Raw genomic sequence first — 22,283 nt, 5'->3', positions numbered from 1 at the left:
CAGCCGAACCTGTTGAAATCCTCCACATCTGCTCCTTTTTCAAGCGGCCAGGCCTGGCGGCTCTGTGGGACATGCTGTGCCCTGGGCTGAGTCTGCAGTGACGGTATCAAGCCATCAACAAGGATGCTAGCCTCAGTTTCCTGGCTTCTGGGTCAAGCGGCACTTTCCCTTTGCCTGGAGATTTCACCCTGCGTGTTACCAGCTGCTTCAGAGGCTGCAGTGCCTCCATGAGTCTCTTTGGCCGAGCCTCAGGGGCTCTGTGTCCCTCAGCCTCCCCCCGTCACCACACTGCAGCGGGAATCGACCGCGCGCCCCCAAACCTCAGCGCTCTGAGCCCTGCTGCCCTTTCCCAGGAGCAGTGCTTGGGTCCCATCCGCAGAAATTGGGGTTCCTCTGCTAGCCGTGCAGGAGCTTCGCGCCCCTATTAGCGCAGCATTTGCCGCCTCTCCAGTGTGGTTCGTGAGGGAAGCTGCAACAACAGGCCCTGCGTCTCTCTGGGCTTTCCCCACTGCTGCTCAGTGACGGCCTGGCACGGTGCTAAGGAGAGCTGCGCCCAAATGCGGCACTGGGTCAGTGATGGGGAGAGTCCATCTTCCACAAGCAGCAAGGGTTGGGCCCCTTCCACCATGGAAATCTGTTCCTGTCTGCACCCTCCAGCTGCTGCCTGGTGCCTTTTACCTGCCCTTTGCAGAGGGGAAGGGAAGCTGGCAGCCAGCTGGCTAAGGCTGATGTTTCCACTGGGACAGCTGAGCTGGGCTGGTCCTGGAGGAGGCTGCTAAGTGACACAGGAAAAGAAGCTCTGAAACGTCCCGTGTGTCATGCAGAAACCTTGCTGTGGTTGAGTATTCCAGTGCTGTGCGTGCATAGCCCCAGGAATTCCTACACTGGCACATCTACATCGCTCCGAGATGTGAATTTTTCACACCCCTGAGCAATGCAGTTAAGCTGACCGAACTCCCGATGTACACAGCGCTTGGTCAACAGGAGAATTCTCCCATCGAGCTAGCTACCACCCCTCCGGGAGGTGGATTCCTATGTTGATGGCAGAACCCCTCCTGTGCCATCGTGGTGAGCCATACCCTCAGTGTACAGCTTACATTTGTGGGTGGGAGTGTGGTCTAGTGGTTAGAATACAGCACTGGGAGGCAGGACACCCCTCTGCTGCCTGCATGTGACTTTGGATAAGGTCACTTCCCCACTCTGTGCCTCAATTTCCCACTGTGTAGTGGATGTACTTGTGCTCTGTGAGAGCGCTTTGAGATCATCGGGGGCAAGTGCTACCTAAGGGCAGAGTGTTATCAATGGAGGGCATTGTAACGTTGTCATTCACAAATAGGCTGGCAGCAGGGCAGAGGCCTGAGTGCCGGGCTGCTTGTCAGCTGCTTAGGGTGAGGGTGGAGGAATGTTGGCTGCAGGTGGCAGGAAGGAGATAGGTGAGGTTGTGAAAGGGGAATTGATGATTGGAGCATAGATTAGATATGGAATGATGGAACTGCTTATCTCCTTGCCTTTTATGGCTTGCCTTACAGTCAGGCAACCTTGACTCAAAGTGAAAGGAGTATTGCAAATGGCAAGTTAAACTTTCTGTACTCTTTCGAAGGCGCGCTGTAATTAGACATTCCTAATTAATGGCAGTGTTAAGCAACCATCCTGGATCCAGTTGCTCAGACAAAATGAAAAAAACAGGAGGGACTTAAGGCGTGTCTACATTTGCCATTTAAAGCGGAAAAAGTCCCTTTTTTGCGCAAATACCGTGGGAGCGTCTGCACTTGCCAATAACTTTTTGTGGTGAAACTCAGAAGTTTCACTGCAGAAAGAAAATCACTTCCATGAGAGGCACACACTGTTACTGTTGTTTTTGCAGTGATGTGCAAGGGAAGACACATTCTTCCTGTTTACAGAGCCTTTAGCCTCCTGAGGGTATCCCACAGTGCCTAGGTGACCACTCTGGCCAGCAGCCAGGTAAACAAACGTCCCCCACTTCCCCTGTAAAGCCCTGGGAACTTTGAAACTCCCCTGCCTGTTGTCTTGGCAAGTGCTCACATATCATCTGGCCAGGTGACAATGGCTGCTCCGTGAGCAAACGATCCCCTGCTTGGAGCTATGCTGAGGTACTGGAGCTGATCAGTATTTGGGGGAGGAGGCTTTGCAGGGACCCAGGATGCCCCATGATCACACGCCCCCTTCCCCCAAGGCCTATCGTCAAAATAGAGAGAGCTGCACTGTGGGATAGCTGCCCTTAGTGCGCTGCTCTCATCGGGGATGGAAGTGCTGCAAATGTGAACGCTCTCTGACGCCTGTGGAAGTGGGTGAGTACACAAACCAGTGCTTTTCTTTCACCGGCTCACTGTCTCTGCAAATGTAGACATAGCCTTAGGGCTGGCTTTTCAGAAGAGCTCAGGGAGGGATTTTCCAGGGCTCAGCAGCACCCAACCTGCACCAAGCACTCTGAGCTCTTTTGGAAATCTGATCTCAGCTGTACATGGGGGCTTTGTGCTCTTCTGAACACCTGGCCACTACGGAACTTCCCTTGAACAATAGAACTGATCCTTCCCACAGCCAGAACCCATCAGTCACAATAGCCTATCCACATAGCTACCATATCCCCACCCCATCAATCTTCCTGCTCCTCACATCTCTATGAGAATGGATGGGTCTGTGAGGTTCACAGCCCCAGGTCCTGGCAGACCAAAGGGAGAGTGAGCCCCAAAGCAGAGTCCTTCACAGAAAACATCTGGTGAACTTAAATGAAAAAGAACCAGTGTCTGGCCCAAGTGAGCCCTTAATAAGGCTGGCAGGGCAGGGCAAAGCTGGAATCTGCACTGGAATGACTGTCAGCTCTCTGGAGCAGGGACTGTCTTTGCTCCCTCTTTGATCTTCAAAGACTCGATCCTAAGACCAAGACACTGGAGAGGCTTCTTGTTGAGGCACTTTTTGCAGATGACTGTGCCTTGATGGCCCATAGACAAGACGACCTTCTGGTCATCGCTGATAGATTTTCTGAAGCATCCCAGCTCTTTGGCCTCACCATCAGTCTCGGGAAGACCGAGGTCTTGTTCCAACCAGCACCTCATTCCAATGCCCCAGTGCCAGCCATCTTCATCCAAGGCACAGACCTGAAAAATGTGGATCAGTTCAAGTATTTGGGCAGCACCGTCTCAAGTGACAGTTCCCTTGATCAGGAAATCTCCAGAATTAGTAAAGCCAGCCAGGTCCTCGGCTGACTTCGAACAAAAGTTCTTAACCAACACAACATCTGTCTCTCCACCGAATTGAAGATCTAAAGTGCAGTGGTTCTAACATCTCTCCTGTATGGATCTGAGACGTGGACTCTTTATAGATGTCACAGTAAACAGCTTGAGCAATTTCACATATGCTCCCTCCGCTCAATAATGAGCATTCGCTGGTAGGACAGAGTGACCGATATTAAGGTCCTTGAGAGAACAAACACAACCAGCATTGAGGAAATGTTACTGAGAGCACAACTTAGGTAGATCTTGTTTGGGGAGCTGAATCAGGGCAAAAGAAAGAAGAGTCATCCATATGAGCGCTTCAAAGATAATCTGAAGAGGAGTCTCCAGTGGGTTGGCATCAATACCAAAGAACTTGAGCAAATGGCTCAAAACAGGACTCGCTGGCTGCCTCTGACAGGATCAGCATGTGACAAGTTTGAGTGGGAGCAACGAAATTATGTCCAGGCTGCACGTGAAAGGTGACATAAAGCTGCATCATCAAACATCGTAGATACAGATTTCCCATGCCCTCAGTGCAGCCGACTCTGTGCATCATATGCGTAGCCATATATGAGAATTGCGACAATATCATCAGCGATGGACTACCAATATATATGTACAGCGCCCGGCACCGTGGGGTCCTGGGCTGTGACGAGGGCTCCTAAGTGCTATGGTAAAGCACTGATAATTATTGCAGGGACTATTGATGCAAATGTGCAGTCTGCTGCGAGTTTGCTATAGGTACTTGCTGGGGGTGCAGCCGAGGCTGAGGGTGCCCTGGATTACTCTCTGAGGAGTGCAGTGTGTGTTTGTGAGTCTGGGGTGGGGGGAGGGGGAGAAGGTGGGCCTTGTTAACCTCAGACACAGACTACTCTTGCCTGGCTTCTTTACAGGTTAAATCTTATGCCCCTTCCCCGCCTTTAATCTTGGGGTGATCATGGTGCTCTGTGAGTGAGGGGGATCATTCTAGCTAGATCCAGGCACAATGAGTCAGCAGGATTAAGGGGCACCAGTAGAGCTGGGGGTAGGGGCATCCAGGGCTGGGATAGCGGGTTGGGATTGAGGGGCACCAGCAGGGCTGTGAGTGGGGGTGCTGAGGGCTCGGAGAGCAGGGAGCTGTGGGTTGGGATTGAGAGGCACCATCAGAGCTGGGGAGGCGGGGGAAGGGAGCCCAGGACTGGGTTTGCAGGGGCTGCAGGTCGGGATTCAGGGGCACCGGCAGAGCTGGAGTGGGGGAGTCCAGGACTGGGATAGCAGGGAGTTGTGCGTTGGGACTAGGGTAGCCAGCCCTCCTGGTTTCACCAGGAGTCTCCTGGAATCGGACTCTATCTCCTGGAGGCTACTGAAGCCAAACTGGGAGATTTTAGGCGCTGAAAGTCCAGTGGGGCTAAAGCAGGTTCCCTACCTGCCCTGGCCCCGCACTGCTCCCAGAAGCGGCTGGCGTGTCCCTGCGGTCCATGGGGGTGGGATCAGGGGGACTCCGTGTGCTGCCCCCACCCCCAGAGCAGAATCCGCAGCTTCCATTGGCCGGGAACTACAGCCAGTGGGAGCTGCGGGGACAGTATCTGCGGGTGTGGGCAGCGCTTCCCTGATCGCCCCCCAGGGGCCGTGCCTCAGCCTAGCCACTTCTGAGAGCGGCGCAGGGCCAGGACAGGTAGGGAGCCTGCCTTAGCCCCGCTGCCCCACTGCCCGGGAGCTGCCTGAGGTAAGTGCCTCCTGGCCAGAGCCCACACCCCCTCCTGCACCCAAACTCCCTACAAGAGCCCGCACCCCCTCCTGCACTCCAATCCCCAGCCCTAAGCCCCCTCCTGCACCCAAACTCCCTACAAGAGCCCGCACCCCCTCCTACACCCCAACCCCTGTCCCAACCCAGTGAAAGTGAGTGAGGGTGGGAGGAGAGCGAGAGATGGAGGGAGGAGGGATGGAGTGAGCAGGACAGGGCCTCAGGGAAGGGGCAGGGCAGGGAGTGGGGCCAGGGTGATTGGGCTTGTGTGGTTAGACAGTTGGAAACCCTAGTCAGGACTGAACCCACTACTCTCGGAGTACCCCTGGTGCAGGGGGCAGAAGAGGGCATGGCCAAGGCATTCCCCTGCCCCAGCTATTCCCCAGTGGTGTGAGGCCTACAGGGGCCATTGTCATCTGGGTGCAAGTTGGGCAGAGCTCAGGGATGCCCTAATGTGTGTCAGGGCTGACCCGACCCCATGCCCAGCATTTTCCCACCGCTGACATTTCACCCTGACTTCGCTCTTCATCATCCTTTTATCTTTGTGATTGACCTCGACTGCAGTCATTGAACAGTTCAAGCCTTAGTAGAACAGTACCCCGGCTGGCCTTTGTTGTTGCTGGCTCCTTGGCCCCCTGTAGACACCTCATGAGAGTGACTCTCCACCCATCCCCTCCTGTTGGCGTTACACTGCCATCTCCTGCTTGATGCCCTACTGGAGACTTGGCACAGCATCGCTGGAAGCAGAGCGTCGGCACGCTCAGGCCCTATGTACGCACAGCAGCCGCCCCAGGTGTTCTGCACCTCCTGCTGTGAGATCTTGGTGGGCTGGGCCCCCTACGATGGTCTCGCCCCAATGTGGTTGGGAAGTCAAGAGTGTCGCTATGCTATTGAAAAGTACCCAGCCCCCAACTCCGAGCAAGCATACCCTGGACAGCCACCCTGGAAAGACGTGTGGGTGCATCATGGTCCTGTTCCATGGGACCTCAGCATCAGGGTAGGCATGATTAAACCATGGAGTGAAAGAGGAAGGTGGGGGAGGGAAATCTCTGAGCTGATGTGTTTGTGAACTGGCCTCAGAGCTGGGCCCACTGACACACACAAGCAGGGAATCAAAGGACAATGTTGCAGGAGAAAGCGGCTTATTAAAGAAAAACTAGGTCAGAGCTTAACCTGATTTGAATTCTGTCTTCGTATTCCTACTGGAGACATAACACTTTCTCCCACCAGCTGACGGGCATTCAGGGCCAACTGGTAGAAGAGCTTGTGTAAAAATGGACTTAGCCCTGGGAAAGGTACAGCACCCCAGGAAGAGCAGAGAAGGTGCAGGGTGGACAGCAGCAACGCCTGTCTCCTCCCCTCCAGGTTGCCCCAACAGTGAGACGGCAGGAGAGTTCATTCTCCATGCCTATCCAACCTGTGCCCTTCTGCTGTGAGTTTGCTGTGTGGTATGGGGCTGTGTCCAACCTTGGGCCTGGACTGAGACATGGAGCTTGTCCAAAGTTAAATGATGCACTGGCTCTTAAGTGTCTGAAACACTAAACGTCAAACTGAAAGGCCTCCAATTGTCACCGTGCCCTGGAGTGACACACAGGCAACCTGGTGAGGGATGAGGATCTGACCAGAGCTTCCTCAGCAGTCAGGCTTAGGCTAGGGAACTCCCTTCTGTCACAGGTGCCAACTTTTGTCAGCACCGGTGGGTTCTTGCGCCCCCCCACCCCGCCCTGCCCCAGCTCCACCCCTCCCTGCCCCTATTGGAACCCTCCCCAAATCCCCGCCCCGGCTCCGCCTCCTCCCACAAGTGCATCGCATTCCCCTTCCTCCTCCCTCCCTCCCAGGCTTGCCGTGTGAAACAGGTGTTTCGCAGCGCAAGCGCTGGGAGGGATGGGGGAGAAGCAGGACCCAGCGGCGCGCTCAGGGGAGGAGGCGGAGCAGAGGCGGAGGTGAGCTGGGGTGGGGCGGGGAGCTGCTGGTGGGTGCAGAGCACCCACCAATTTTTCCCTGTGGGTGCTCCAGCCCCGGAGCACCCACGGAGTCGGCGCCGATGCCTTCTGTTAGAGCTGAGAATGATCAGGGGTTTTGCCCCTTCCAGAGGAAAGTGGAAATCTCCCTACTTCAGCTTGGCCGCAGCAAAGACCCTGGTGAGGGGGGGACGGTGAAGGTGGAGGGGACAGATTTCAGGGTGGAGAGAGGAAACTAGACTACGTGTGAGCCTCTCAGTGGTGATGGCATAGGTTTTGGAACTAGGGTGTTGCCACACCCCCTGGCTTGAATTAGTTTCCATCATACACAGGGTTTCCAGTTTGGTTCGATGGCTCTCAGCACCCCGACTATACGAATTGTTCCAGCTCCGCTGGCCGGTGGTGATGGTTTTATTAGGTGCTGAGGTGCTCTGGTGGTGATCACAGTGTAAGTGCTTAGACAGCTCCATTCTGAAGACCCTCAAGCGTCAACCTGCTGCCTACAGCAGCCCCCCAACAGCCTGGTGGGGCTGAGCGAGGGAGTGTGGATACGTGGGGTCAGGGCTGCAAGCCTGTCTCTCAAATGTCCCTCTTCTCTAGGGACGTCACTCACGTTTCATCCCCAAATTCCCAGTGTCTCCCCTTCTCATCGGTTATTGACAATTGTTCACATCAGAAATGAAGAATTCATCATTCATAAGGCCAGACAGGACCCATACGAGACTTCCAGGGCCCAGACTGTCGCCCCGTGACACCCGCATTGACCCAAACAGCTTGTGTCTGCGCTGCAGTGTAACTCTGAGCTAGACAGCCAGGCTTCATTGAAAGGAGAATGTCCCATGTTGCAATGGTTAATTACCATTCCTGTTTAAAACTGTGGCTCTCAATGCCAGTTTGCTTAACTTCAGTCCTGCCAGGGAGGTCACAGAGCGCCGGTTACCCTGCAGGAAGGAATCCCACGGCATTTTTAAAATTCCTGCCCAAATAATGCTTGTGCATCCCTCATTTGGGGTCACACGCTGCACCCCGCATTTGGGCCTGCACTGGCTGAGGGACAGGTGCCTGATTTCTGTCTAAGTGACTCGCACCGGGTATCTAGGCCCTTAATCTGCTCTGATCTTCAGGCCAGGCGGAGATGGGGGCAGCCATCAGATGGTCTGTGTGCCCCCGACATGTACACAATTGGGGGAGCAGAACTCCAGCTTAAAGCATGTTTGTGCAATGAGAGGCTGGCGGGCTTGCCTGGGGGCAGCAGACGGTGTTGGGAACCTGTTCTGCCAGCGTCTGATGGGAAAGGCCATCACCAAGCACTAGCCAATGAGAGAGCAAATGGGTCTCCATAAAGCTCTTTGCCGGTGTGCCCAGCGGCTCAACAGCAAAGCCTCCATCCTACAGCATCAGCAGTTGGCCTCACTGGGGTGGAAGTAGAAGAATGTGGCTAGTGTACTCTTCTTGAGCTCCAAGGTGATGGGTTCAAATCCTGATTAGGTCACAAGTGAGTTTGGTGAGCTCAGAGCCCCCAGTGGGTATCTGGCCTTTTATTAACTGTCTCTGCCCACGCAAAGGTGTCCTTGGGGATGCTGGGTTCATGTAAACCCAGCCACTTCATGGGAGAGGAACGATTCAGCCTAGGACAGCGAAGAGTTAACAGAACACCAGCTACCGGAAGCACCTTTGAACCCCCCAAATATGGAAGTTGCTGAGTGGAAAACCAAGACACTGGCCCTGGGTTTGACCAAGTTTAAATTTAGCTCTGCTGGATCTATCAGTTGATTTCATTTCCCCTCTCTCTGCAGGGGTGAGGTGAGGCTTGCAACAGTCTAGTAACCTCTGATTGTTTGCTCATCGGTGACATGCTTCAGCGTGTGCTGCACTGGGATCCCGACCCTCGCTCTCAGGACAAGCTCCCTTGTGGTCCTTCTGAGACTCAGGAACTGGTCTGAAGGATGCCTAGTCTAGGAGTCCTATAGAGTCCTCAGTATTAGGACCAGCCTTGTGGGTTTGTGTGTGAATCTGCCCTGCAGGCTCCGTTCCCTATGGCTGGGACGTGCTGCTGGCAGGTCATTAGGAAGCAGGAATCCCAGCCTGGACATCTTCCTCCTTCAGCCTTGTCATTATGCCTCTTGCCACCACCCCAGCTCCCCCAGAGAATTGATCCCGAGTGAATGAGATGGGAGGGAGCCCTATGCCCAGGACGGAGCATCAGGAAACCTGGGGACTAGACCTGGCTCTACCGCAAACTCGCAAGTCATTTCCCTTCTCCGTGCCTCAGTTTCCCCACCTGGAACTTGGGGAGAACTCATCCCTGGTCCAACGGGGCGCTGTGCAGGTTAATGTTTGTAGGGCCCCATAGCTCGATAAAAGACTCCAGCAATGCATGCAGGCAAGTCAGACCTCATTATTAAACCCCCTCCCCACCGCTCTGCCTTGGCCTCTTGCTGTGACGCCCCTGACATTCTGGTTCTAGGTTTCTGAGAGGAGACTCTTGGGCCATCTGTTAGTCTCTTAAAATGGGGCATCCTAACTAGGTTTCACTCATGACCTCACCAGGTTTCCAGAGGGGAAAGCCTAATGCACTAACCCACTGTACTTGTCTTGCTGCCCGGCAGGGGCCCTATTCATCAGTCCAGTTGGGTACAGTTTGCCAGCAGGGACGGAGATCTGTACATATTTGGTTCGTTTTCCTCTCCAGAGGGCTCTTTCTGTAGCTGGACCTCAAACCTGGCAGCTGCCCTCCAGATCTGTATGTTTATCTCTACTATGCCCATCCCCCACAGTACATGCCTGTCTCCCTTAGGGTTACTGTCTCCATCCCTGGGGTGGATTATGGCTGGAAGGTTACAGCAAATCGGTGGTTTTAAGTCCCAGCTTAGCTGCTCCAGAAGCTCATTCTACAGCTGGCACTTTCCTCTGAAAGCATCCCACCTTTGATTCTCGTGAGTATCACCCGAAACTGCACCCCGAAGGATGCAGCTGTCTCAGAGGGTCATAGATAGGAGTTGCAATATCTGGTGTGGCTGGGTCCTGCGCTACCGCGGGACTTGACAATCAAGACCAAGGCCTTGCAGTGGAACTGGGTGCCAGGCATTGTGGCAGGTGAGCAATAAGGTATGCCAAGCTGGCAATTTGGGGAATACGGCTCACCTTGCACAGAAGGTAGTGTGGCTGTAACTGCCTGCCATTCAGTGGTTACTGGCCTGAATCCTAGTGGCACAGGAGTTAAGGGGAATGCTGCTGGTTACATCTGTCCTGTCCTACTGTCCCATCTCCATTGCAGATGTGCTGTGTCTGGGCGCCACATTGCTCTTGATGTCCTCTCCTGCTGTATTATAACCCCCGTTTGATCTTGCCTGTTTGCCTGGGTGCAAACTGTGTCCTGCACGGTGTATTTCACAAAGCAGACATGGGGACAGCACCTTGGCTAGCAGAACTTGGAATAATTCCGCCAATACAGCCGTTCCAGGATGGAGACCCTAGGCAGGTGGCTTTGATCTGTGTTTTAAGGCTGGGTGGCCGGCTGATGGGAGATAGGAGTGCTCCTTCCACATCGCCACACATGGCAGCCTGCTGGGAAATGCTAAACACCATTCTCCTTCCCTGCGGTGTGCGATGAGGGGAGAGGCTGGTTCTGGGCTGCTGGCTGATGTGAGCTCTACGGCGGGAATGGCTAGGAAATGGAGATCCTTGGGGCACTGTTTACAGTAGGACTGGGCTATGTGTCTGTGCTCTGTAACTCCAGGGAAGCAGTCTATAAACAGGCGGAGACAGGGGCTGGGATTTCATCTATTAATATCAGCTGTGCTGGCATTGTGGTTCGTTCTTGTGCATCACTTTCTCCAGTCAAGGCTCTGTCCTGGGGCAGGTTGGGAGAGGAGGCTGAGGCGGTGAAGCCCCTTTGAGTAGCTCACGCAGTGTGTACCCCAGCTCTGACTCGCCTCAGCTCGGCCCACGGGCCGTGCTCTTTGATCCCTGTGCTGGGGTTTTATCTTAGCCCTCAGAGTTCTGCAAGGTATCTTCCTGCACTGGCAGAGCAGGAGGGTGTATAGTACAGGCAGGAGCTGGCTGGCTTCCCTGCACACTTGTCAGTGCATCCCAGCACAGACCCGGAGCACCCCTGGCTACTGCACCCTGAGGACTCCCACACATCTTTTCCAACCTGCTATAGAGCTGTTTTCCCTGTCCTGTGGCTCTCGCTAACCGGTTCTCATTTCTTTCCCACCTCCACTCCCCGCTGCTCTCTGCATTCTCTGCTGCCCTCTCCTTTGTGTCTCACTTCTTTTTTCACCCCAGGTGCTGCTCCTCAGATTTTCCCGTCCCCATGGCCCATCTTCTGGCCGCTTCACCAACTTTTCACACAGCTTTACTTCTCTCTCCCCTCCGGTCCCCGCCACCCTCACACTGCTCTGCCTGATGGCTTGGCCAGGCAGGTTAAGTACTTACTATGACCTAGTGCAGGGGTCAGCAACCTGTGGCATGAGTGCCAAAGCCGGCATGCGAGCTGATTTTTCGTGGCACTCTGCTGCCAGCCAGGGTCCTGGCCGCTGGCCCTGCTCAGCCTGCTGCCGGCCTGGATGGACGGAACCCCAGACCATCTGCGGGCTGGGCAGGGCCGGCGCCGGCCGCCAGGACCCCAGTTGGCAGGGGCCGGTGGACAGAACCCCAGACCGGCTATGGGCTGAGCGGCTCAGCGGGCTGCTGGTCTAGGGTTCTGTCTGCCAGCCCCGCTCAGCCCGCAGCCGGCCCAGGGTTCTGTCGGGGGGGCCCTGTAAATGTAAAATGTATTACTGGCAGGCGAAACCTTAAACTAATGAAGACTTGGCATGCCACTTCTCAAAGGTGGCTGACCCATGCCAGCCCCGTGAGTGCTCGGCTCCTCGTGCTGGTGCAGGTTCATAGGTTGCCGGACCAAACCAAGCAAGAGAGCCAGGCCAACCCTGGAGTTTCCAGTTTGCTGACGATTCTGGAAAAATTGCAAGTTATATTTATTTATGGCTGAACAAAGCTCTTCATCCTCCCCCAGCGAACGTTTCACTGTGAGCATGAGCATTTTAAACATTTTTTTTTAATAAAACAGAAGGAAATATAAAAAAAAACCCAAAATGTTTTGAACATATAAAAATGAAACATTTTGATTTTTTTTCCCAGTGTCTTTTTCGGGTCATGGTTTTTTACCGAAGCAATTCGGCAAACTGCCACGAGTTCTTGGGAGTGTCAATATAGTCGAACCTGCATTTTTTTTTTTTTTTTTCCCCCTGAAAAAAAGATTTTCGCTGAAAAATTTCGCCCAGCTCTACCCATCCGGGCCTTCTCCAGCCTGCCCCACCCCCACCTCTACACGTGCCCTCTGACACATCCCTGTCTGTTTGCAGTTTTCTCTGTGGCTGTCCCAGAAGCACAGAGCATTGTTCTTGTAAAAGAACCCCCTTCCAGGTATGCTTGTAAGACATCAAAGCCCCAGATGGAGAGATCCTGGCCATGAATGCCTCGAGCAAAATCCTTACACACAGGGCACTTGTGGGAAAGGGCGTTGGGACCAAGGAAACCTATTCTGTGAAGTGCCTTGCATTTATCTGAATGGAAGCTCTCTTGGACAGACCTACAAAGACTGTCTAATCTCACAGTGGCTTTGATGAGGCATCAAGAGCTGATCTGTCATTTAAACCAGCAACTGCACACCCCGTAGCTGAGGTCTCGCCAATCAGATACTCTGACCAGGCAGTTCTACTCTGGGCTAAATCCTTTAGTCTTTAGTGCAGCAAATCTTCTGTAGATTTAAAGGAGAGATTTGCATGATTAAGGACCATGGAATTTGGCTCTAGGTAAAGATTGCTCCTATTCACTCAATGGACTTACTCCCCCTGTGTATTCAGACCTAGATCTGGGGACTTTGATGGCTAAAGTAAGTTTTTGCTGCATTTTGCTCCTGTTTTCCCAAGGAGGGGAGCATAGCTCAAGGCAGGGAGCTGGATTATGCTAGCTCACACATCATTAAACAATTATCTGTGTCACGACTGCAGAATCTTTGATTTAGGAGAAGGCAGTTGGGAGTCCGCTGACTAATCCTCTCATCCCCATCCTGCCTAGTGAGTGTACCTGTGTACAACTTCCTGAATCACTACTTAAAGCCACAATAACATTGTATCCTTCTCTAACACCTTTTAGCCAAGGAGCTAACAAAAGCACCCAACCTACAGTGAATGTACCCCCACCCCCATGTATGTTACCAGCCCTTAAGGGAACAACAGGGGAGGTCTCTCAGGTTAGAGCACCCTACCCTTATGTCTCCCTCCATATGCCTTGTAAAAATGGTAGCCTAGCAACTGAGTGGCTGCTCTCAGGGAAGCGTTTGTAGTGATTCCAGATCCAAGGGGGTCCAGTGGCTGGAAGTTCCACTGGACCACCTTGTTTTAAATGGATTGAGTCACACATGGGGTTGATGCTCTTTGTGAGTCCATCTGGTTTCATAGAATCATAGAATATCAGGGTTGAGTTTGTCCCAGTGGCGCCTCCTAGTTCTTGTGAGATGCTTGCAGGTCCCAGGCCCACAATCGCTTTGGACCCTCAGAATATCCCAGGGTTGGGTAAGAGCACAAAAGCCCCATGTGCAGTCATAGTGTTGCACAGCAACGGGCCAATGCCGCGCTGTGACCAGGGGGCACTTTGTGGCCACACAAATAGGAGACACGGAAAAAAACTGACAACCCTGAGGTGGTTCTTGCATCAACAAAGCGGTGGAGCAGACCTTGCCAGCCCTGCTCCTTACACGAAAACGTCCTGTCCCAGAGGCATTGCCGGGGATGTGGGCCCCACGCATCACAGATTCGTAACAGGTCTCCTGTGAAGCCAATGGCCTGTGGGGGTGGGAGGAACCAGCTGGTTTTGACATATATATTTTGAAATCAGTTTCTCAATTGAGAGTAATTCTGGCAATGCAGAACACTGCGTTCATTGTCTGTAGTGGCACTCTCTGTGTTTACATCTGGGCCCATCAAGTGGTCACAGATGGCTTACTTCAGTCATTTGGCAACCTCGGAGTCCAAGTTCCCAGCACTTGTAACGCACGGTTCCCATTGTTCCAAGGGAGCAGGGCTCGTGGGGTTGATCCAAGACAGGGCATTCCCCATACTCTGCGTGGAGCACACACCCTTAAAGACCTGCCATGCTCTCCAACTCACCACCCAGCCTAGCTCTTAGTTAAATCAACCTTTAGCTGTGCAACTTGATGTCGTAAGGGGGAGACTTCCTGCTCAGCTTCCTGTGTCAGTGGAGATAAGGATGGCCTCATGGTGAAGCAATGGGTCTGGGTGTGGGGAGACCTGGGAGCTATTGTTGGCTCTGATGCTGAGTTACCCTGTGATCATGGGGAAGTCACTGCATCATTGTGCTTCAGTTTCCCCATCTGTAAAGTGGGGGTAATGTCACTTACCTCCCCACCGGGGAGCTGTGAAATACAGTGAATGTTTGTAATGCGGTTGAGGCTCCTCAGAGGGCAGGTGGTGGAGAAGGGCAGCTGCTGCTGATTGCCAAAGGAGTCTGGCAGCCAGGTTTATCCCCTGTTAATTACATGTCTAGCACGCGCCTTCCAGGCAGAGGATTTTCCATGGTGGGACCCACTGGTCAGATTCAGGCAGTAACTTGCATGGAAATAACCATAGCTTGGCAGCCTACCCAGCCCTCTCCATGACAGGAGTTCGTAGCCCTGTATCTCGCAGTGGTGATGCCCAGGAAAAGCACAGGCTGGGTGGGACGGGGTAACCCTGTTCTCTAAGGTGGCAGGACTGATTCAGGGCTGCAGAATTCCCTGCCCCGTTCCCATTGCAAGGGATCCAGGAAAGACAGTGGATGGGTATTTTTCTTGGGATGTGAGTGTCTGCTTCATAAAATGGGCAGTAACAGTGCTTCAAAGCTGCCCAGAGTCTGGATAACTGCAGATTGTGGGAGATCCCTGCAGTGCAGCATAGGGGGCCAGAATAACATGTCACACCTGGAGCCCAGCTTCCTTTCTAGTTACTGTGCAGGGAAGCAAACTGATTCAGGGCAGTTTGCTTTGGAAAGCGAGAGAGCTTTGTTCAAGACTGTGGTTCTCAACTAGGATACGTGTACCTCTGGGGGTACTCAGAGGTCTTCCAGGGGTACATCAACTCCTCTAGAGATTTGCCTAGTTTTACAATGGGCTACAGAAAAAGCACTAGTGAAGTCAGTACAAACTAAAATTTCACACAGACAATGACTTGTTTATACTGCACTATAGACTATACACTGAAAAGTAAGTACAATATTTATATTCCAGTTGATTTATTTTATAATTATAAGGTAAAAGTGAGACAGTCAGCCGTTATTCAGTAACAGTGGGCTGTGACACTTTTGTGTATTTTTATGTCTGATTTTGTAAGAAAGGAGTTTTTAAGTGAGGTGAAACTTGGGGATCCGCAAGCCAAATCAGACTCCTGAAAGGGGTACAGTTGTCTGGAAAGATTGAGAGCTGCTTGTCTAGCACATGTGTTTTCTATGTAACTTATTCAGGCTGTTTATCTCCGGGAGTGGGAAAGTTCTGCTGACAGGTTTGTGCTCTTGGGATGCTGTCCCCATATGTTTATTCTTTGTATTACTGTAGTGACCTATCAGGCCCAGCCATGGAGCAGGACCCCATTGTGCCGGACACTGTACAGACAGAACCAAAGGCAGAGGTGCAAGTAAGCCGGTACGCCCCGGTACAGTGTACTGGCAAGAGTCGGTGCGCCGTACCGGGGTGGATCAGCTTCTCCAGGAGCAATTTAAAGGGCCTGGGGCTCCCAGCAGTGGCTGGAGCCCCCAGCCCTTTAAATTGCTGCCAGAACCCCGCTGCCGGAGCCCTGGAGTAGCGGTGGCGGGGCTGGGGCGGCGATTTAAAGGGCCCGGGGCGGTAGCGGCAGCCGAGCCCTGGGCCCTTTAAACCGTCCCCGGAGGCCTGCCGCCACTTCCCCGGGGCTCCAGCAGGCTCCGGGGACGATTTAAAGGGCCCGGGACGGTAGTGGCAGCCGGAGCCCAGTCCCCGGAGCGCTGCTGCCGGAGCCCTGGGGAAGCAGCGGCTGGGCTCCGGGGACGATATAAAGGGCCCAGGGCTCTGGCCGCCACTATCACTCAGGGCCCTTTAAACTGCTGCCAGAGCCCCCGGCTGCCGCTGTTACCCTGGGGAGGGGGAAGGAGGCGCTTGCCGGTACAGGGTGGGCCGGGGCTGGCGCTGACCTCCCCCAGCCCCATCCCTTCCGCCCGAGGCCCCGCCCCTTCCGGGGGCCAGAGCCGGCCCCAGCCCAGCCCCGTACTGGTAAGTCTCTAGACTTACTTTCACCCCTGACCAAAGGACAGTCCCTGTCCCAAGGAGCTTACAATCTAAGTATAAGACAAGAGACAACAGATGGATACAGACGGAAGGGGGAGTACAAAGAAATAATGAGACAATACTGGTAGCAGGATGAGCTATAAACATTCCCTCTTGCACAGCTGGGGCTAGTTCCTTCTTTGTGTCATACCACTATTTTACAACACATTTAGAACATGTTAATTTAAGAAAATATTTCCAGGTAGTGCCACTGTGATGAAACAATCTGACACCGTATCTTCGATCCATGAGCGGCCAATTCTCTCTGAATTTCTCCGGCATTTGTTACTTTCTGGTGTACTTAATCTCGGAACAACAGTGCCCTCTTCCCTAGCACTCAGCAGACTGGCTCCCTGGGCATATTTGATTAACTTAAGAACGGCCATACTGGGTCAGATCAATGCTCTATCTAGCCTAGTACCCTGTCTTTCGACAGTGGCCAATGCCAAGTGCCCCAGCGGGAATGAACCAAACAGGTAACCATCAAGTGATCCATCCCCTATTGCCCATTGCCAGCTTCTGGCAAACAGAGGCTAGGGACACCTTCTCTACCCATCCTGGCTAATAGCCACTGATGGACCTATCCTCTATGAACTTATCTAGTTCTTTTTTGAACCCTATTATAGTCTTGGCCTTCACAACATCCTCTGGCAAAGAGTTCCACAGGTTGACTGTGCGTTGAGTAAAGAAATACTTCCTTTTGTTTGTTTTAAACCTGCTGCCTATTAATTTCATTGGGAGACCCCTAGTTCTTGTGTTATGAGGAGCAAATAACACTCCCTTATTTACTTTCTCCGCACCTGTCATGATTTTATACACCTCTATCATATCCTCCCTGAGTCATCTCTTTTCCAAGCTGAAAAGTCCCAGTCTTATTAATCTCTCCTCATACGGAAGCCGTTCCATACCCCTGATCGTTTTTGTTGCCCTTTTCTGAACCTTTTCCAATTCCAATGTATCTTTTTTGAGGCAGGATGACCAGATCTGCACACAGGATTCAAGATGTGGGCGTACCAGATGTGGTCTCCCCATCTCAAAAAAGATATATTGGAATTGGAAACAGCTTGTTTTACAGAGCCCAGCACTGCGATACGCTCCAGTGAACAAGCCTGCACTGGCTGGGGTTAGGCCATCATCCATGTCTACCCATCAGCTCTGGGGTTACTTGCTCTGGCAATGGGTGTATTATACCAGGGAGGTTAGGAAAGTACTGGGAGCTAATGTTACCTCATAGTTGGAGCACCAGCTGGGGATTTCAAACATGGGTTCTGTTCCTGGCTCTGTCATTGGCCAGCTGGATAACATTGGGCAGGTCACTTCACCTATCCCGTGCCTCAGTTTCCCCTCTGTACCATGGGGATTATGACACTGCTCTCCTGAGTATAGGAGCTTTGAGATCTATTGGTGAAAAACACTGTTGAAGAGCTGGGTACTAGAGTGGGGCCCTTCCCTTGGAGAATGGGGGAAGGGCGGGTGTTGGCATAAATTCGGGCCCCATCCTGGCATAGGGGACGCCGCGTTAGCCAGAAGGTTGCTTGGCCATGGTTCCTCCCAGCTCGTGCTGTGCAGCCCAGCCCAGCCACTTATCTCTGTCTTAGCCAGCATTTTCTAGCCTAGGGCCTTACCCAGGAGCGGGGTTCCCTTTGGCCTGGGGGGATAAAGGCAGGGATTCCATTGGCAGAGCCTGTGCAAGGACCCATCTGTGTGTGTGTGGGGGGTAACGAGGGTTCCCAGGTGGGGGTGTGGGGCTTCCTTGTGGATTGGGGGGGTGAGGATAGTGGTGAAGGATAAGGCCACTAAGCTGCTTCCCTATCTCCCCTCTCCTCCAAAGGTCCCTGCAGCAAAGCTCTGCCTGCTTTCATTTACCGCATCTGTCTCCTCCAGGCCCCGGGCTCTCTCCTGGCCCCTCTCTTCCCCACCCTCACAGGCAGAGCCCAGCACCGCAGCTGTTTCTAAAACCCGAGCTCGGGCCCATCCAGAAAAACACGTCTGAGGCTACTACAAACTCGGCATAGGCAAGGCCGTCAGCATCCGAGCTGGAGACGCAATCCCGGCTCCGAGGGCCCAGGCCCTTTCGTGTTGCCCTGCTGGTCTTTTCTCCCCTCTTGCCCTGGCCCGAGGGAGAGGAACAGACAGGGCCCTGTCTCTCCCTCGCGGCCGCTTGCTTTGTCCATATGTGTCCGGCAGAGCAGGGGTAACCGCAGTGACGGAACAGCAGCTGGGGATTCACGTGTCTTGGTGCCTAGATGGCCCGGTGATGAAAGTACCAGGTGGGCAGCGTGCTCAGACTGCAGCAGGAGGAGGAGCGGGAGGTGGGAAGAATCAGCCAGGGAATGGGGGGAGAAAATAAAACTGGAGAAACTAACTATAGCTCTCCCGCTAGCTCTGGCTGGAGCCTGGGTGCTCAGTGCAGGGGACCGTGCCTGCGCTGGAGAGCACACATCAAAGGAGAAACAGAGCAAAGACTCTGGTCTCCCTATAGAGACTTAAGTGGGGCCCCAGTGTGAATTCCCCAGGACCCCAACGAGACGGTAAAATTTACCCCTGCACAGAGGGCTAGCCTGAGGCCACTTCCCTACAGTAAACCCTTTAATTACCTGCTAGAAAGGATGGCAAACACGCAGTTTAGGGCTCGTCTACATGGGGAACTCAGAAAAATTAATCCAACTTCACTAAAGGTGTGAATTTAAAATGGATTGGTTAAACTGCATTAAGTGCCTGTGTGGACCCTCTGATTCAGAATTAAAGTGGCCTTAATTCAGCTTAGTTTAATTCACTTTGGAAGTGAATTAAGCTAAACTGAATTAAATCAACTTTAATTCTGAATCAGAGCATCCACATGGGGGCTTGCTGCAGTTTAACCAATCCACTTTAAATTCACACTTTAGTTAATTTGGATTAATTTTTCTGGATGTCCCCATGTAGACAAACCCATGTTTAAACCAATGGCCTTAAACAATGCTTAGGCCTCTTATTGGCCTGATGCACAGGGTAAATTCCACCTGTGGTGTTTTAACAGTAAATATGCTCAGAATAAAGTTACTTGGTTGATCAGGGTCGGATACTTATACACGGTTCACCTCTTGAAAGCTAATTCCTAATCGACTGGGCCTAAACCACAATAAGCCTGGTTTAAACCAAAATCGGGGTGTCCACACAGCCTTCTTCAGTCATGAAAAATCACAATTCAATCAGTGCAACTTTCCAGTGTACACAAGCCCAGAGCAGTTTGGTTTTGCACAGGGTTTGGTGGTTTGGTGGCAGGATTTTCGAGCTCGAAGAAAAGCCCAAAGCATAAATTTGACAGAGATGAAATTCAGCCCCATTCTGCGGAGGTGGGTAAGCAGAGCAGTGCACTGGGGATGCCCCGGAACAACAGAAAGCTGAATCTGCTCTGGCTTTCTTTTTTGGGTGCTGTGGAAATCTTGTCTGAGAGGAAAGAGGTGGATCTATTTATAGAAGAATGGCAAATCCATTCATGGGCAAAGAATTAATTAGTGAACTCTCAGTCCTTCTTTGGAGCCAGAGCTGCAGTCCCCACACAGGTCTCTCTTGATCCTTGCAGATGGGAAGCAAGCAGCTCGCCTTGCCTAGAGGAGGGAGGGAGCCCTTTGTAATAAGTAATGAATGGCAAAAGCAAGGCGATTAACCAGGCAGTTTCACTTCTCTGTAATTCCCTGCTAGGAAGGACGTCAAACAGGGTGTGTCTGTCTCAGTGGTAGGGAGAGAAAAGTAAAGGGAAAGAACTCAAAAAGAAGGTTAATGCTGAGAACTGTACAGGAGTTAGGGAAGGATGGGGCTACCATCCAGCTGGGATTAGGAGGGGCCAAACCAATGATCAGAATCCAGATACTTAGAATCATAGAATATCAGGGTTGGAAGGGACCTCAGGAGGTCATCTAGTCCAACCCCCTGCTCAAAGCAGGACCAATCCCCAATTAAATCATCCCAGCCAGGGCTTTGTCAAGCCTGACCTTAAAAACTTCTAAGGAAGGAGATTCTACCACCTCCCTAGGTAACGCATTCCAGTGTTTCACCACCCTCCTAGTGAAAAATTTTTCCTAATATCCAACCTAAACCTCCCCCACTGCAACTTGAGACCATTACTCCTTGTCCTGTCCTCTTCTACCACTGAGAATAGTCTAGAACCATCCTCTTTGGAACCCCCTCTCAGGTAGTTGAAAGCAGCTATCAAATCCCCCCTCATTCTTCTCCTCTGCAGACTAAACAATCCCAGTTCCCTCAGCCTCTCCTCATAAGTCATGTGTTCCAGACCCCTAATCATTTTTGTTGCCCTTCGCTGGACTCTCTCCAATTTATCCACATCCTTCTTGTAGTGCGGGGCCCAAAACGGACACAGTACTCCAGATGAGGCCTCACCAATGTCAAATAGAGGGGAACGATCACGTCCCTCGATCTGCTGGCTATGCCCCTACTTATACATCCCAAAATGCCATTGGCCTTCTTGGCAACAAGGGCACACTGTTGACTCACTTGCCTGTGCCCTTATCCTGGGGTCTCACTGGGACTTCATTCTAGGGAATCTTACTTCCCATTCATGCTCCCTCTGCTTCTGATGCACCGGGGTTAGCACCACTGGGAGCCCTAATGTAGGCAAGGCTCTGGCAGCTTCCTGTGTTGTCATCACCCTGTCAGTGAACCTGCTCAGTCAAGGCACTGACTGGCCCCATATGCGCCCCCTCTGCCCCCCGGTTCAGTCAGTGGCAGAGTCCAGAACTCCCGGCCCATACCCTCCATTTGGACCATGATGCCTCAAGCCGAATCTCCAGCCAATCGGCTGCGGTTAGGCAGTGTGCAGGGTCCCCAGAAGAGCTTGTGTCAGTGCACGGTGGGTGCAGAGCTCGTCTGCCTCTGGCCCCACTGTGCTCAGCTTGTCTTTCTGCCGGAAGATGCTCATTGCGTTTCGTGCCCGGGGTGATTCTTGGAAGGGAAATGGCCTTGCAGTCTCTGGCCAATAGGAAACGCAAAGCAGGGCTTCTAGTCTTCCGAATTTCCCTCTAAATGGCTGCACATCAGGCCCTTTGGGAGCATCTTGTGGGACTCGACGGTAGCAGAATTCACGTGCTGCTGCTCCGCACCGGCCTCGGTTCCAGCCTGAGCCTTTCCCCCTCTCTCCCTGTGCACGCAGTATGGAATCGTTCTGGACGCCGGCTCCTCCCACACTGCCATGTTCGTCTACAAGTGGCCTGCGGACAAAGAGAATGACACGGGGATTGTCAGCCAGCACAGCATGTGCGACGTGGAAGGTAGGAGTCAATTAATTGCTTGTGCTACGTCACCTGGCTCTGTAGTGGGCGCTGTCTGGGTATTGTTGGCGACTTCAGACTGGCTGGGCTGGGCCTGCTTCTTGTCTGGCTTACATCAGTGTAACTCCATTGACTTCAGTGCCGTTGCTCCTAATTCTACCCCATGGTGAGAGAAGAATCAGGCTAGTGACTTTTACAAGCCTTGTAATTCACAGTGCCTTCCCTGCCAAACTATAGGTTATTAGGGTTGCCAGGTGCCTGGTTTTGAACCAGAACACCCGGTTGAAAAGAGACCCTGGCAGCTCTGGTCAGCACACCTGACCGGGCCACTAAAAGTCCGGTTGGCCACAGCGGAGTTAAGGCAGACTCCATACGCGGCTCCGTGCGGCTCCCAGGAAGCGGCCGGCATGTCGGCTCCAAGGTGGGGGGGTGGCCAGTAGAGCTCCATGCGCTACCCCCACCGGCAGGCACTACCCCCGAGCGCCGGCTCTGCAGCACCCATTGACCAGGAACGCCATGGCCAATGGGAGCTGCAGAGCCAGTGCTTGGAGCTGTGCCTGCAGGTGGGGCAGCACACACAGCCCCCCTGGCCACCCCTCCACCTAGGAGCCGGACATGCTACCACTTCCCAGGAGCCATGCAGACTTCCTCTGTCCCCAAGAAATGCGGGGGCAGCACTGGTGTAGCTGCTATTTAAGGGGCCACCTGAGGTCAGCACCTTAGTCCCGGAGCCCCCGCGCA

At 53.0% G+C, this 22,283-nt stretch overlaps 1 protein-coding gene across 1 annotated transcript in view; it reads left to right on the top strand.

Moving 5' to 3' along the window:
* The window catches only part of ENTPD2 (ectonucleoside triphosphate diphosphohydrolase 2), a 45,760-nt gene that overhangs the window by 5,371 nt on the left and 18,106 nt on the right, over nucleotides 1-22,283 (top strand). The window contains exon 2 of the mRNA XM_084650485.1: nucleotides 21,425-21,542. Within this exon, the coding sequence (XP_084506611.1) occupies nucleotides 21,425-21,542 (118 nt within the window). The remainder of the gene's footprint in view (nucleotides 1-21,424; nucleotides 21,543-22,283) is intronic.

Source organism: Lepidochelys olivacea, assembly GCF_965140295.1.
Source record: "Lepidochelys olivacea isolate rLepOli2 genome assembly, chromosome: 16".
Lineage (NCBI taxonomy): Eukaryota > Metazoa > Chordata > Testudines > Cheloniidae > Lepidochelys > Lepidochelys olivacea.
Note: the sequence above shows the minus strand (reverse complement) of the source record. Positions and strands in the feature narration are given on the sequence as shown.